The following is a 17,706-nucleotide window of genomic DNA, read 5'->3' as shown; positions in this document are numbered from 1 at the left end:
AAATGTTCGGGTTGCAGTCACTTATTAATGTTGTGATTTTTTAAACCGGTATAGTATGGCTACTGATAACAAAAGTTTTAAAAAAAAGAAAAAAAATCTAAATAATAAAATATCATTACTGTAGTATATAGTTTGTATTTTCGAAGCTTTTATATTTGTTATACAATCTATCCGTCATGATATATAGTCTTATGTATTTTGTTTACGTAGTGTTAATAGGTAAGCTTAACCATACCGGAAACATTTTTCATTATACAATTGAAGCAGTGAAATTGTATTAAAACATCACTGTTTATAAAAAAAAATAAATAAAAAAATCGTGAAACTGACGAAGGTAGGGCTTTGCTTAATTATTTTGGCATGTATAAATATTGAGACGCATTCCTGAGTTTAACGTAATAGTTATCATGCATCAGTTTAGTTTCTTTAGTAGTAATGTACTAGATAAAAGCTCTTAGTACATCTGAAGTATTTATTTCATACATTCATTGAAACTTTATCTGTGTTGGACACCGTTGGTCCTACCTAAACGGGATAACTTTAAAAAAATAAGTTATTTTGGTGTAAAAACTAGTATAGATTATAATATACGTATTAGTACTGCAGTAACTCATTGTTGTCTGTATATTATTTTCTCTTTATAAGTAATTTATAGTGAAAATTATTTTTGCCTGAAATTGCAATGTTGGAATTCACATACTAATAGCCTACGAAGCGCTACAATATATTTGTTTTACCTCTTCCACCAATACCGATAGATGGAAGAAAGATCTCTCTCTCTCTCTCTTTTTTGTTTTCTCTGTTTTTTTTTTTTTTTTTTTGTTTTAATACGTAACGGCATGAAGCCGTTTAACATTTGTAGTAGTCTTCTAGTGTTTCCCAGAAGGAAAGTGCTTCGAATACATGAACAAAACAGGATTACTCGTAGTTTATTAAATCCGTATGGACTGGACTACCATATTTTGCAGCTGTAGACTATAAATGAAAGGCCTAATGATGGTTCATACATTTGCCGACAATAGACAGAAAACGGGGTCCACGGACGCGTCGATCCCAGCTCCCTTGAAGTAGACTTCGTGGTAGATAAAGTCGTGTGCGTGGATTTTCTCGAGGTTCTCCCGTTTCCTTCCACTTTCGTCATTCTACCGTTATCATCTACCTCAACATCACCATGTTCCCTAGCCTCGGTGCATAAAAAAAGTACCATCATCTGCATGTTTTGATCAGTTTTATCCTTTTCTACTGTTGGGTAATTGACCTTTTTAAACAAGGACAATAAAGGATATTTTGGAGAAGATCATGCATACATTCGAATGTTGTTTCTCATGTTTCCAGATTGTAAAGTACACAGGTGGTCAACTTATAATTTACAAGAAAATGCAACTTCTCCAAAAAAATTAACTCAAATTACGCAGGTTGCCAAGTTAACAGGTTTTACTGTATTATTTCTTATATGCAATATAGATTTTTGGAAGTATATAGGAAAAGGATGCTGAAGATAAATAAAGTATTAAAGTGCATAACATACCCATCCAGCACATACACACACTATAGAGAATGAAAAGAACATTTGTCTACTAAAACATGTGAAATTTTATCCATACTAATAACTGATAGAACAACTCCAGTCATTAGGTAAAATTACAGTAACCTTTAAGTAAAAGTTACTAAACATTGCGGTGGTTATTAAAATTTACTAAACATTGCGGTGGTTATTAGAAGAAAATGTCAGGGAGAATCTGGGTGACTTTTTCTATTATTTTTACTTATTTGATGTGTGCAAGACATATATCATTTAACACTGTTTTTGCATTTTCAGATGGTAATGGATCATTTCGCCAGGGAAGCCCAAGAAAACGACAGAGCTCCGGAGAAAACTTCGTTCGCATGGGAAGTCCACGTTTTTCTCATACTCGTTCATCGATACCGCGTAGCGTTAGTGAAAGCAACTTATCTGTGAAATCAAAAGGAAAGTTACGAGAGCCACATTCACAACCTCCTAGTAATACTGTTGTCATACCAGGTAAGAATTAGTATGAATTGATATAGTGGGAGGCATATCTATGAACAATAAATAAAAAATCTCATACGTGAAAACATCCAAAAACACAAAATCTTTGAACAGTTTCGACACAGTCTTCACTTCTTCCTCAGCGTATGTAAAGAAAACTTGTTGCTATGTGAAAGAAAGTTACTGCTTGTTCATTTAGTAGAATAAAAGTGATGGAAGAAATTTGCAGTTCAATAATGGCATTGTCTTCGCTTCGTAATTTATGGGTAATGAACGTGGTTGGTATTTACTTCTAAGTAATATTACAAATAACAAATACTCAATTGACGATCTTGAATTAATATTCAGTTAACGGTCTTGAACTGAACGGTCTTGAATAAACTGATGATGATACCCAAATCAACAGAAATATTTTAACTTGAAACATTTACACACACTCAAGAAATACTGTGCAATAAGATTTGTAAATAAAAACTGCAGAGGAATTCTGGAACAAAGAATACGAAAAAGTAAATTCTATAGAGCAGTAATATATTAGTTCATAGTTTTTATTGCTTATCCTTTTCCGACCGACTTTCCAAGCCATAGACTTCTCTGAATCAAGACTTTTCACCATTGTTCTTATTCAACACACCACTACATTAAATCAGATCCATCCCTGGGGTTTCCTTGTGACACTGTAGTTTTGGCATTTTACCAGCAGACATTAGTTATGCCTCATGACGTCATACATGATTGTCCCATTCCCCTGCTACAGCATGAATCACCTGTATTATGTGAGGCATCGACTATGAAGCACAAATAAAATCATTTTTGTGCAACTCACTGTCTCTTTTGCAGGATTTTTCTTTCTTTGTTTATTTTATTTGTTGCTTTCTACTCTAAATGTTTTAATCGGTGGATTTAGTGAATTGTTAAGTGCAAAAGTAATTTTATCTATATCACATGTTAATAAATATGAAAATTAATAATAATTAGAAGAAATAATAGAAATAGAAAGCGAAATAGAAAAGTAATTGAACGTAGATGTAAAATTGTTATTTTTGCTGAACAGTTCTGTGTTTGGATGTAAGTTGTGTGTTTTTTACTATACTTTTAAATAAACTTTCAGGCATTCTTCCTTTTCCTTATGTAATACGTGTGTGTTTATATGTGTTTGTGGTATTGTTTTGAATACATATCGAGTCTTTGCAATATTATAGTGCTTACATTAAGTCCTTGAAGGCCTTGAATGACACGATTTTTTTTATCTTTCCCTTTTTGCTAGTGCTGCCGCCATCGGTGGAGCAGGAAGTAGCTCGTTTAATTGCGTGTCCAGAGAATAGTTTGTACCGAACTACCTCTTCTAAGCTTCAAAGAAAATCAAGATCTATGGACTCTATTCGTGGTGCTAGAGGTAAGAACCATATACAGTATGAACTGATTACATTTATTGTGGAAATTACCTTCCCCTTTTAAGGAGTTACGTTTATCAAAACTCGTTATATATATATATCCTGTACGTATGTTTGTCCGGAAGACAAAAAAAATCACAACTACTGTACTTGCTGGATCACCACGAAATTTGGTCAGGATATAGAGAATCAAAACTTACGAATCGAAGTAGTCAAACCGGAAGTGGTATAAACCAACCATTTTCGGTTTTTACGTTGATCACTATAGAGCAAAAACGGTAACAGATATCGAGTGGTGGTTTTTTTGCAATCAATGAAGCGTCCCAAGGATACATTTAATCTCCATCCTTAATTCTATACTAAAGATGGAAGTGATAGAAATCTACTTTTAAGTTCCGGTTTCAATATTGATCTATTAATACATAGAGCAAAAAATACAAGAGACAGCGAAAACCGGTCTTATGGAATCGATTTAACATTCTAAGATAGATACCATCTTCTTTCGTAACACAATTCAAACCGGAAGTTGCAGAAACCAACCATTTCCGGTTTTAACATTGATCGCTGTAGAATAAAAAGCATAATAAGTAGCAAGAAGCTACTTGTAATCATTTAAGCATTCCAAGTATATATTCCATCTCCAAGCATTCTAAGTATTCCAAGTATTCCAGGCATTAAGATGTAATCACTCCAAGAATATATTTCATTTCCACTCTAATCTCTACTAACACTGGAAGTGGGATAAATCAACCCACTTATAGAGTAAAGTGGGATTGATCGTTATAGAGTAAAAATGGAAACAGATAGCAAAGAACGGTTTTCTGCAATCAATCAAGCACTCCAAGAATATTTTCCAACTCCACTGTAGTCTCTTTATTAAAGCCAAAAGTGGGAGAAATCTACTACTTCCTGTTTCAATATTATTTGAGAAAATGTATCACTATACAAGCCAAATTTCTTCACGTGGTGTACATGGGACACTGCTATTTGTCTGTTGAACGTTTGTGCTAGTTGCAATATTCTATTCACTGCGCTACTCTGAATCAAAGATGCACGAACTCATTAGATCAGTGCTGACGAGTTTGTAATTTATTCTTACTCGACCTCACTCATGAATTGAGCGTGAAGTTGAGTGAGCGCAAATTTCAGATCATGATATCGAGCTAGTGATGTGAGTGTTTTTGTCGATGTTGTCTGAGTATGAGATTGAGTTGAGTGAGGTCAGACTGTTAATGTGAGATGAAGTGACCTTGATGTCGGATTGATGTGAGCGTCATGTTGAAAGTAATGTCAATCTAAGTATGTAGATGGGAGAGTTTGAGTAAATGTAATGTCTGATTGATGAAAACGTGAGGTCGGGTTGATGGCGTGACTTTGTGGTTCAGTAAGGTTAGTGCTTTCTGCTATAATGATAAAATAAGAAAAAAACTGTATGGAGACGGTAAAATAGCTAGAACGGAAGGTCTTTTAACATGCCGTTACAAGTAGTGTAGAAGTGTGTGTGTGTGTGTGTCACCGTTAGTCAAAAAACAACAATAGAGATATAATTTGCTCCAACAATAAAAACTTTCAATTATTACAATTATTATTGGGAACGAACGACATATTTGTAGCGTTATAAAAATTCGTTTTCCTTGATTTTTTTTTTCTAAAACTTTGCATACAGATTCACTATGAAAAATGTCATTTTGTTCACTCGATATGCTTTATCGATTCATGTATGCGTTATCTTTGAAAATATTATAATGAAACAAAACTAAAAGTTTTAATAGAGTTAATTGTAATTTTAGGTTATATTTAATTAATCATGCGGGGTACTGTCATCGTTCTATAATTCAATTGATACATCTTGTCCCGTGTGATAGTTGCTTTCCTTTTTTTTCCTTCCTGCACGTGGTCGTAACAATCAGCGAAGAAGGACTGTTTCTACGGCAACAGCACGTTCAGCCAATTATAGTGGCTCATTTCTCTCGCTCTGCAGTGGTAAACATTCCACCCTCTTCGCACGTTGCCAGTTTGAATATAAACAAATCGGATGTCAGCTTGAGTAGTGGACCTGCTGGTTACTGAAAGCATTCTTTTTAGTTCTCTTTTGTGTCATTTAATTTAATAAAACTGAGATTTACTTGAGTGAATAATTTCGTGTTTCGTGTATACGGTACTTCAGTGTTTAGTGCATTATTTACTTCTGATTCTCTCTTTCTCTCTTCTTTTTTTGTGCGTGTGTGTGTGTGTATGTTCCCTGAAATGGAGGAAACGGGAGAAAGTGCAAATCCTGTTCGTCGAAGACGAGGGCGACGAAGAATTCATTCGCCTGTAAAGAAATGTTCAAAAATTGGACAAGGTATCGCTTTACGAGGCCAAGCTCGCGAGATCGTGTGTTCACTACGCCAATACTTTGAGTGGGAAAGAGAAAATGGTGGTCCTTTTATCGATGTAAATCGAATTACAGAAAGGACAGCGGCTGCCCTTAAAATTAGCAGGAAAACAGTGGCGCGAATTGGGAAAGAAAAAATAAGGAAAGAGGAGGAACTTGAGGAGAAGGAAGAATAAGGGAATGACGAGCCCGGACCATCGCAGGTACTGCTTGAAACTCCAGGGAAACATCGCTGCTATTGCATCCCACATTAAGCAAGCTCCAAGCCAGCCTTAAAGAAGCAAACTTGTTCCACAGAAGTAAATTCTCGCTTAGAAGCTGTCTCATAGATCTGGGGTTCGAATTTAACAAATTCTCCAAACGCACAGTGCTGATGGAAAGAAGTGACATCGTGGTTTAGCGTTGTCGGTACCTCAGAGCTATGAAGAAATGTGATTATAATAATGTGGTTTGGTTAGATGAGACATGGGTCAATGCAGGCCACACATTAGACTCATGACCATATACAAGCCCAAATTCCCTTTGTACAGAATGGACGAATTAACAAAGGAAAAGGGTCACCAGGTCATAAGACTTCCGCCCTACCACGCCCACTTCAGCCCTATAGAAAATATTTGGGCGCAAGTAAAAGGATACGTTGCGAGGGAAAATAAAAAATTTACAGTGGCAGAAGTGGAAAGACTTACAAAAGAAGCAATTGATAGTGTCATTGCGGAAGACTGGGCTAATGTTGTTCAACATTCGAAGAAGCTCCTAGACGAGCAATGGGATAAAGAGGGAATTGAACAGTGTGTGGAGGAAGTGATAATATCTGTTAATTCCAGCTCCGAAAGTGACCGTGATTCTTCACTGGGAGTATCCCCAATCACACAGTAAACATAAATACATTTCTCTTTCTTCTTTACTACTGTATATATTAACTTTTAAAATTATAGCAATACATATGTCACGAGTTCAAAATGAAGACGTATCGTTTGCGTCGTTTGCGATATGTGGTATACAAACGTAAGTTCAGTAATTATAAACAAGGTTCAGTATTGATGTTAGTAATTTCGCTACAGCTATATGGAAATTTCTGTTTTCTGCAGTGAAAGTAAAAGTTTCCTATAGAAATAAAGTCAGAGGGAGGAATGGTTGGATTTACCGTACTTTAACATTGTGCCAACGTAATTTACAATAATGTTTGTCTCTCTCAGACGTGCGTTTTTAAATAAGTATTCTACATTTAGTAAATGTTAATATGGAACAAGAAATAATTAACTCGTTCTACTCGTGTAGTTTCAACACCCGACGCAAAAGCTGGCAACGCAGCATCGAGCACCACGTGCGCGCAGCGAGCTGTCACTCGGGGCAAGTAGTATCAATTGTGCTGTAGTGTTGTATTGAAGAGCTTCATGGTAGTGCACTTCAGTGTAAGTTTCATCTGTATAGATGGCGTGATTATAGTACAGTACCAAATTTTAGGATTACGAAAATATTTTTTTTTCTCAAAAACTACTCATGAGATTTTAGACACACCCATATCATTTTGTTTACTTCATTGAGATCATCGATTGGTATATGCCTCACCTTTGAATAATTTTTCCCCCATTAAACGCTAACAATGTTGTACAGCATGTTCAAAAAATTCCGCAGACTCACAGAGAAACATTTCTTATTATTTTATACAGTTCCTACATTAAGTGCTTCAAGTGACTGGCGTTTTGTTTTTCACACAAGTGGACACGACAAATATGTTACTGAAGACCCTTGTTAGTTTTATCTGAGATATTACGAACACAGTAATGAATATTGCCTTTCAGTTCTGAAATATCCAGTATCAATCATTGAGGCCATTCCCTTCTGACGTTACAGATTCCATGAACCAACGACAATAGACAGTAGTCTTTTCGAGCATTCGTGTCTTCAGGCAGCAGTTGCTGGACCTCTCTAACTTTATATGGGTACAATTTTAAACGATGCGCAAGGCTACATGTACATCGCCAATGAAAAGCTTGGACTACTTTTAAAGTCATCGCACTGACTTTTTTTTGACTCACAACATATGGAGTTTGCACATTGATCAATATTCTTCTAACACCTTTGGTTGACCGCTTCTCGGTGCCTCCACTGCACTATCTGTCTCTTGGAACTTGTTGTATAGCCGCTTTGTAGAAGATTTGTCTGGAGCATCTGTTCTGTACTTCTCTGTGTAGGCCCTGTGGGTCCAAGCATAACTGCTGGTGCAGAGGTACTCTGTCGCAATGAATATACGCTGCTGCAACATATAGCCCATGACTGCTAGTTATTCAGTACCTAGAATGAAACAAAAACAATTCCTAAGATTCCCCATGAGGTTGTGTAAAAACAGTTCATATGATTCCCCCTAAGGTTGCATAATCCTTTGAACACGCCATAAAGCTTGTTTGTCTTGTATATATAGACGATTGATTAAAAGGAAAAGCACAATTAGCTGAGAAAATCAACCAGTTGTCCTGGAAACATCTGGAAATTTTGTACACGTCTTGAGAGTTTGAAGAGCCTTTCCAATCTTTGCCCATATTTACTACGAAAAAGGAATTTGTAAATTTTATCTTGTTTTGGTTAATGGTATTTCCTTTTAATGAAATTCTAAATTTAAAGCAAAAGCAATGATTAAAAACAAAGCAAAGTGCATGCACAGTAATATAGTAATAATAAACTAATGCGATTACTCTTAATCTTATAACAGGTTGTACTCCTACTCAATTTTCTGAGTCTGAAGGTCCTACAAGAACTCCTTCTCCAGCACCATCTAGTGGGGTTGAAAGCAATTCAATCAAAGACTCACCAATGCAGATTGATGTGATAAGCGGAGATGGTACTAGTTTAGGTAAGCTGCTAATAATCATAACTAATATCCTGAAATAGTTATGTTCTCTGCCTGCTCTTTCAGCTTGATACGAGGAATGGAAATATCCTAATGTGAATATTATATGCAGAAAAGAACGGTTAGTGGAAGGAATTCTTTCTATGGTATGTTATAAAAATTTAGTTGTTGGTATTTGTATTATATATATATATAATATATATTTCGCTTTTAGTTAATTTTATACTGTTGTGAAACTTTATACTACGAAAATATGTTTCTGATATAAAATACAGATTTATTAAGTAATTCTATCTTTCCGGACATTTTTTCGTACTTATAATGGACAAATATTTCAGATTATATACAGATCATTATCAAAATAACGGGAACGCTTACGTACTGCGTGTGCCTTCTGTTAATGTGTTGGGCGATAGTGAGTAATATGCGGGGTGATATAGTACAGATTCATATGTGCAATAGGCTAGGTGTTTATAGTGCAAAATGGGAGACATCTCCGGTTTTCAAAAAGAATAAATTATGATTGGTTTGTTAGTAGAGGCAAATATATTATAGCTCACATAAAAGTAGCCCAACCAGGTAATACCAGAAACAAGCAAATAATTGTGTATAATTCTCTGAGTGGTTCTAGCTGAGGGCATTGTGTCGCCCGATGCGCAGTTAAGCACCGTGCGCGGTCTGTTTCTGTCGGACCGGTGTTCCGCCTGATGTGCAATTGTTTAACTGTAATTCCCTACCTTTCCAATTCTGATAAACAAGTCGTATGGAAAAGATGGTGTTCTCCGTGCAGCAGCGAATTATGATATTTGAAGAATATATGCGGACGGAGACAGTTAAGAACATATAAGAGATCTTTGGCAGGTATAGAGGAACAGAATCACATGCGAAACGGTGAGGTTAGAATCTGGTACGAAAATGGCGTGAAACCATCATAGTGAGTAGTGGAGTTTATCTTCTTGCAACATTTGGCACGAAAGACTACTACTATTTCCAACAAGATTAAGCCACATGTCAACACTTTGAATGAATCCCTGGCGTTGGTTCATGAGCTGTTTACAGAAAAATGCTCCGTAAGCAAGGTATTGTGATCCCTCTTTCAGAACTCGTATTTTTCTACATTTGAGTTTCAGAACTCGTATTTTTCTACAATCACAATCAGATGGAAGATGCATAGTCTCATCATTCGCATTCCGCGGATTTTGAAATCTGTTATCACTGCCACCAATGCAATAGCGCTAAATTATACAGGGTGCGGCACGTAAAACCGGCCCGTAAAGTGAACACATAAAATGAAATGTAATGTATTGAATATGATTAACTACAACACATAAATGAAATGTAATGTATTGAATATAACTACTCACCTTCACAGCAGCCTTCACAGCAGGTGCTGAAAGTGTCCTCCGCCCACTTCAACACACATGTGAGCACGATTGAGGAGATTCATATATACCCTTGTCAGTTCTTGTGTTATAATGCTATTGGCGACATCCTGGATCCTGGTCTTGAGTTCTTCAATTGTGTGTGGATTTGTTTCGTACACTCTTCCCTTTAACAGTCCCCATAAGTAAAAGTCACACGTGGACAAGTCTGGTGACCGAAGAGGCCACAAGCCTTTGCTGATTGTCCTCTCTGGTGTAAACATCTCATGCACAAGGGACAATGATGCAGCTGATGTGTGGCATGTTGCACCGTCCTGCTGAAAGTAACATAACTGACGCTCCTCTTCGGTCAAGTGTGTATAAAACTCCTCCAGGATTCCCATATACACGTCACTGTTCACTGTCGTCTCAAAGAATATGGACCCAATAACGCGTGTGGCGGAAATGGCACACCAAACACCAATCTTCTCATCATGCAAGGGTACCTGGTGGATTGCGTGTGGATTTTCTGTCGACCAATACCGGTTGTTTTGGGAATTTACGTACCCAGACAGGTGGAACCACGCCTCGTCACTCATGATGAGTATTAGTGGATCCAAGAAACCACTGGTAACATTGCTCAGCAGCCATGAACAGAAATGCACCCTCTTCTGCAGGTCAGGCTCCTTCAGTTCTTGCACAACACTTATCCGGTACGGTTTTAACTTCAGTCCCCTTAAAACACGTCTGCAACTTCTCTCACTCGCATGAATCTGTTGACTCAATCTCCTGGTTGACTTTCGAGGACTTCTTGTCATTATCTCCTCCACCTGCATCTTTAATTCAGGTGTGCAGACAGATGGTCGTCTGTTCCTGGGAGCATTTTGAACCGATCCTGTACGCCGCCATTTTTCAATCAATTCCTGAATGGTGCTTTTTGCAGGCACAGAACGTCCTGGAAATTTCTCCCGAAACAAATTCTTTGTTTTCACAAAAGATCCAGTGAGAATGAACCCTTCAACAATGGCAACACGCTCGGGTATCGAATGCGGCATTATCACACTGACACTCACCCGGCTTAACACAACGAGGCCTTTTTCTCAACTGGTTTCGACAAGTTTCACTGGCTGCGGCTGCACGTGACTGCTGCAGGTCACGTAAGTCGACCCGACCTCGACACGCCATCTCTTGGTAGGAAGGTAGATTATTTAAGTGTTACCTAAAACACAATATACCAGAATATTACGACGGGCCGGTTTTACGTGCCGCACCCTGTACCAGGAATCTAAAACATAAATGGCCAGTGATTATAAGAGAATAATAGGGTTCAGTCAGTCGTCTTTCTACTTGTTCCCAACAACAGGCCGGGTTTATATATGTGGTGGTCACCCAAATATGCATATGGCCCGGACTGCCTACTTCCTGTTGTTAAACGTGACTGCTCTGTGCTGGTGGGACCGCAATTTTATCGTATTCCGTTGCTCAGATTTTTATTCTCAAAGGATAATTTACTTACTACCAGTGATTATGTTGATTTTAGGTGACCAGATGCATCTTATGGTACAGATGTTCCATAACAACAACATATAATTCCAGGATGACTGCGCCACTACACACAGCCAGACCTATTCAGTCGTGCCGTGAGCTTTATTGAACTTTATCACCTCTCCTGGCCCACTCAATGCCCCAACTTGAACACTATTAAATATCTGCGGTCAGTTTTATAGTATCGAACTTAGTGCATATTTCCTCTCTATTATCGTTGAACTACTGAATGCTACATTGCATAAAGAATAGTCCTCTGTTTCTCCGGGACCGATTCGCAGGTTACATGTCTGAATTCTGCGACAAATACAAACTACACTACATAATACGTGTGATCGAGCTGTATGTTAATTAAAGTTGAATTTTGAGATGTTTCCGTTATTTTGATAACTGTCAGCATGTTTATATGCAAATATTTTAAACATGTGCTTTCGGTGCTTTTTAAACTGATAACATATTTTATTTTCTCTCAGATTTGTCTGATAGTACGTCTCTGGAAAGACGCTCTGTGATGGCTGGTGGAACAGTCAGAGGTTGGCTTCCAGACGTAGCTGTTGTTCTTTGGCGAAGAATGCTTGGTGCTCTCGGTGATGTGAACCAGTTAGTGGATCCAAATCTACATGCTCAGGTTTTCGAGTACTTGGTAGAACTCTGTGATACGTTGTTAAAGGTAAATATGTAATCAAGTAACTTAATTGCGTGCGCTGATTAAATGCTAGAAAGTGAGAGGAATACATATCTAAGGAAAATACGTATAACTTTGCACCTTATAATTTCAGTAGCTAACTGCAGCTGCTGCTTCAAGGATAAAAGAAGGAAAGTAGCTTTTAAAAGGCTTCTCTTTTCTTCCGTATTTTTTTTTTTTTTTTAATAGGGAAGATTAAAGGGCAGTTTTATGTAGTGATTTGAATGAATAAAATAGATTTTCTTTAAATACAGTAGACTCCAGAGTATCCGGCCTAATGTGCCGGAAGAGCAGGCCGGATAACAAGAAAGCCGGATAGGCCGGAGTTTTATGAACGCATTTCTTTATGAACATTAAGCATATCCCCAAGAACAACTTACGAATACAATGCTGTACGTACTGTACAGTTATAATCAGGAACAGCTGCAAGCGTACTGTCTTAAGGTCCATTACACACTGACGAAAGAATGAACAAGGAGTAGGACGCTGTTCTTTTCCTATCACAACTTGTATTTTGCACGCAGACGCCCGCTTCCAACGCCTTGCCTTCCTCAGTTAATTACAATAAAGGAAAACTAGACCGGATAATCGGGAACCGGATACTTGGTAGTCTACTGTACTTAAAATGACTGGAAAGTGAGGAGAAAGGGATTGTCTTTTGTCAGGAATAAAGTGTTCGATACAGGTATATTATATTACCGTATTGTGTAAATATACTTCGTAGTTATGTTACAGTTACTAACTGCGCTAATCATTTGCAGCAGTTTGTTGATGTATGCAGTAGTGCTTTCGTAGGACTAAGCATTTTTTTTTTTTTTTTAATTAGAGGAGAGTATTGTGTATCTTTGAATAATTGATTTTAACAGGATAATGCCTATCTATTATTGTTTGATATAATAGATGTGACTGGAAACTTGTCATCTTTTGATATGTTGCATTGATTTTTGAACACAATTTATTTAAGCTTTATAAATAATAAGCATTAGGTGGTTTGGAATATGTTATTGCATATCAGATTAAAGGTGTGTTTGAATAAAGGCCACTATAAATTCTCTTACAACTTTTTCCAGACATGAGCATTTGTGAGAAGTGTAGCACTATGTTATGTTGTTGAATGAGGTTTCCTATATATATCCTTAGTCTATCATTCATAAATAACCTATATAAAGTAGAATGTAAAACAAAATTCGTTTTCCATATATTGCGGAGTTGCACATCACCGTGATAGAGGAGTACAGTATAATTCGCATAGTGGAAATATATAGTATTACTTAACCTGTTTCATAATGTAGAACACAATACTATTAAGTAATGGGTGAATTTATAGCCAAACCATTATATTGTTTTCACTCTGTCTTTCTTTTTCGTTTTTTAATAATTAAATACTAAATATTGAAATTTTGAGTGAATTCCATATTTTCTGAGGAGCTGAAAGTATATTTTTCCTTACGAATAAGTACGTTTTAAAGATAACATTTTATTCTCACCGGATCTTGATTTCACTGTTATCTCGCTCTCAGTTTTATATATCAAATTTTATACTTCAAGTTTGAAAGCAGAAAACTTTATTTTCAAAACAACATTCAAAGCTAAAAGTAAGAATTACTAAAGAACATTATACGTTCGACATTCAACGTGAGTCTGTTTTTATCAATACCATTAATTGTTGCTATTATTATTATTATTATTATTATTATTATTATTATTATTATTATTATTATTATTATTATTATTATTATTAATTTTTATTTTTATTTTTATTATTTCAGATTCGTCTGAACCAAGGAGTATCTGGTGATAATCAAACGACTCCACCACCTCCTGATCTCATACCACCAATTACAATCTTTGCTCCGTGGTGCTTCAAGGTAGGTCTCAACCTCTATCATTCTCATTTAAAATATAAGTTCGATTATTCATAATTGACTGATAGCATTTTAATATATTTCTGTAGAGATTGAAAATATATATTCTGATTCGAAAACAAATAAAATAACGTAGAACTTACAATTTCCTTGAGAATTTCAACACTCATTAATAAAATTAATATTACGTAAACTGTTGTAGAATCACCTGAAAACGATATATCATTGAGATATACCAGTGGCAGAAGGGAATTGAAGTAAAGGGAGAGTTTTGTATGATACCCCTGGATACCTGGAGAAATCATAACAATTAATTTATAATAGAAGAAAGTGAAAATAATGTAATAAATAATCAGCTGTAATGACACGCTTGTTGCGATGCATTACAAATGTCTTTAACAGAGATGGCAATTGAGTTGAAACATAGCTCAAAGCTTATACTTCAGTGAACAATGTTCCATTACATTACATGAAGCGAGAGAAACAACAGAACTTAATTTCTGAATGATTCCTTTATGTATTGTACTTGGGAACTCGGACCCAGGACAGAAGTTCTCTTCTTAACCTGCTGTGTTTGTTTATTTAAGCAGAATTGTTGAGTGCACAATTTGCTAGAGATTGTGTTGTATATATTTATAAAGTGACTCCAAATAACAAGTATCGTATTACGACAATAAAGTAATAGTAATTTTTTATTGAATCAAGAGTCATTTTCACTTAAAAAAAACTTATTAATTAAATAGTTGGTCTTTGGTAAATATTACATGATATTTGTAAAATAACGCAGTACGTTACTCTCATTTTCACAATGTCCTATAAGGCTAAATCGACTTCTGCTTTCTTAATTGGCGTCAGAATAACTAGTAAATTCGCAAGTAAATAATCTAGTCTTCATCAGAGGTAACCTTCTTAACATAAAAGCTCGAGTATATTCGAGCTTTAAATTTTTACTAAAATAAATAAATAAAATAAAAAATAAAAATAAATAAATAAATAAAACCTCGAGTATATTCGGGCATTGCCCACGTTTCCTACGAGTATACTTGAGAAGATTTTATTAAAGGAAAATTTTAGGGCTACGTATATCATTGTTGCCTTCATTAAAAATAATTTCATTGTTGTCATTAGATTTGTCCCTCAATGATTGTTGGAATTTAGCAATAATAAAACCAGATGAAAATTGAAACATTCTTTCAGAAATAATCGGTATGTTAAGGGGTTAAAATCATCAGCCTTTACCGGATAATCGAACAGGGTTATCGAAGAATATGAAAGGTATAAATAGTGGTATAAGTAAGACGAAGCACACACTATTCATAATAGAAGACAGTGAAACTTCAATGACCAATTTTCTCTAAAATGATGGAGAGGATATTTAACAGAAGATATATATATAACTTTACTATGTATGCATAATAAAGTGTAAGTTTGGAGTGCAATTTTTTGTCACAAATGTATTAGGAATTTTCTTCACAAAAATATATTAGAATTCGAAAAAAATATGGCATTGTTAATTTTTGTCTTTTTCATTGCAGGCAATAACTCTACCTGATAGCTACCACAGGGGAAAATTATGTGCCTACCGTTTACTTTGTAGTATTACTGTTACTCCTCAGGATATTCCTCCCCCTCGAGATCATATTGTTCAATTTTATCGTGTTCTCCACACTGGACTTGTGGGTACTGATCAGGTAAGCAATTGGAAAACATTGGCTTGTTTTTATTAGTTTTAAAAAAAGATTTTAAATCTTTTAACTTTTAAACACATACATATATTTGATAAATGTATATTCAGTAATATGTACAATTGTTTTGACAGGCTGTGATCAATACGTTGGTGAAGTTCTGTGGTCCTCGTTTCTTCTCTCTGATGCTGCCTGGTTTTTCTTTGTTGCTTTTTGATTTCATCCATGCTGCCAACACCGTGGTTTCGTCACTACAGTTGCAAGGGGTAAGCCGAACTAGTAATTCTTAATTGTAACATATTCCTATATAAATTTTAGATAATTGGAGAGTGGACAGTAGAAGTTTGGTCAGAAAAGAGGATTCCTTATATATATATATATATATATATATATATATATAGAGAGAGAGAGAGAGAGAGAGAGAGAGAGGCGTATTTACGATTTTATTTCGGGGGGCTTTGCCTGAAAATATGAAAATTCTGCAAGATATTTCATATACTTTACTATAGTAAGTAAGATTTCGGGGAGGGGGGGCTTAAGCCCGGAAGCCCCCTAAATACGCCACTATATATATATATATATATATATATATATATATATATATATATATATATATATATTAGTTTGTGTTCAGAGTTTGCCGATTATTTCCCTCCGTAATGTTGGCAGGGTTTTCATCGATCTGAAAAAAATGGAAAAGCTGGAAAAGTCTTGGAATTCAGCTTCTTGTAGAGTCGTGGAAAAGTTTGGGAATTTCATGAAAAGCTGTAAATCCTGTAAAAGTCAAGGAATTTTAAGTACGGATTCTAATTTCTCAGAGCCCATTTCTCTTTTTTGCCCAGTTATTTAGTAGGGGATATTTTATAATATTAGTTCGTTGTGCAAAATTTCTGTACCCACATACACAGACACTATATACACGTACATGTATAGTAGCTGTGGAACTCTTGGTCGGGAAAAGCTTTCTTACATAAAGACCTAGATCGTAGAAAATCTGAAAAAAGGTCAGGGAATTCGTGCTCTTCAGCTAAGTAGGAATCCTGGTTGTCCGGTATACATGTTTCAGAGTTCATTAGTAGGACTTATTTCCTTGCGTTAACGTTGGTTACTGTATAAGTAGCTGCATTGTTTGCTTTTGTGGTAGTCAACTGAACACTGGAAATGGGTGTACTGCATATGTCACATGGGATTAAAAGTGTATGTAATCAAATAAGCCCGTAATTACTCCACAAGTAATCATTATATTATTATAAGAAGTACTAGCTGAACGTCCGTTTTTTCGCATGTAGGAAATAGGTTTACAGAAACTATGTGAAATGTGTATATGAACCCCCGTCACCCCTTAGGATGGATAATTCAATCGAAATGGAATGGCGAGAACTCAGCTAGACCTAAGTGCTCACTCGTTTATCTTGTGTAACAACTTCCGTGGGATTTCCTCTGATCTAGTCTGCCATTGAACATAGTATACTTGGTTTTCTTTTCTAAGTTCATTTCCTTGCTAGGATTATGTGATTTATGTTAGAAACAATGGAAAATATTTTATGACGTGTAACAATGAAAACAGATTATATTAAAATGTAATAGTAAATTAATCCATTGTTGTGGTGTGAAATTTTGAACGTTTGCTTCCACCCTACTATACGCACTAATAAAAGTGATGTGGTGAGAAATCAGTTGAGGTAGTTACTATAGTTACTATGGTACTCGTACTAACTATGATTGAAACTTTCTGTTAATCGGTTCGGCCGTAATGTAATCACAAACAAGATTACATTAGTTTTTATTAATATAGATGAGTGGTGTTTTGTAAGCAAATGTAGAACTAACCTGTCACCGACCACTCGTGTTACTGATAGCAGTTTGACCGTATCACATTTAGTTTCTAAAGCTCTAGTGGCTCATTTTTTATGCTACTCGTTTACAATAGATAGT

General features: G+C 35.8%; 1 protein-coding gene across 6 annotated transcripts in view; it reads left to right on the top strand.

The window, feature by feature from the left end:
• The window catches only part of LOC145664022 (ral GTPase-activating protein subunit alpha-1), a 200,320-nt gene that overhangs the window by 109,412 nt on the left and 73,202 nt on the right, over nt 1-17,706 (top strand). For all 6 annotated transcript variants that reach the window (XM_081730314.1, XM_081730316.1, XM_081730318.1 and 3 more), the window contains 7 exons: nt 1,820-2,023; nt 3,279-3,407; nt 8,493-8,633; nt 12,010-12,206; nt 13,991-14,089; nt 15,622-15,777; nt 15,906-16,037. In XM_081730314.1, coding sequence (XP_081586440.1) covers nt 1,820-2,023; nt 3,279-3,407; nt 8,493-8,633; nt 12,010-12,206; nt 13,991-14,089; nt 15,622-15,777; nt 15,906-16,037 — 1,058 coding nt within the window. The remainder of the gene's footprint in view (nt 1-1,819; nt 2,024-3,278; nt 3,408-8,492; nt 8,634-12,009; nt 12,207-13,990; nt 14,090-15,621; nt 15,778-15,905; nt 16,038-17,706) is intronic.

The sequence above is a fragment of the Thermobia domestica genome, chromosome 11, assembly GCF_964235325.1.
Source record: "Thermobia domestica chromosome 11, izTheDome1.hap1.1, whole genome shotgun sequence".
Taxonomy (NCBI): Eukaryota; Metazoa; Arthropoda; class Insecta; order Zygentoma; family Lepismatidae; genus Thermobia; species Thermobia domestica.
The sequence above is the reverse complement of the archived record's forward strand: the minus strand, read 5'-3'. Positions and strand labels throughout refer to the sequence as shown.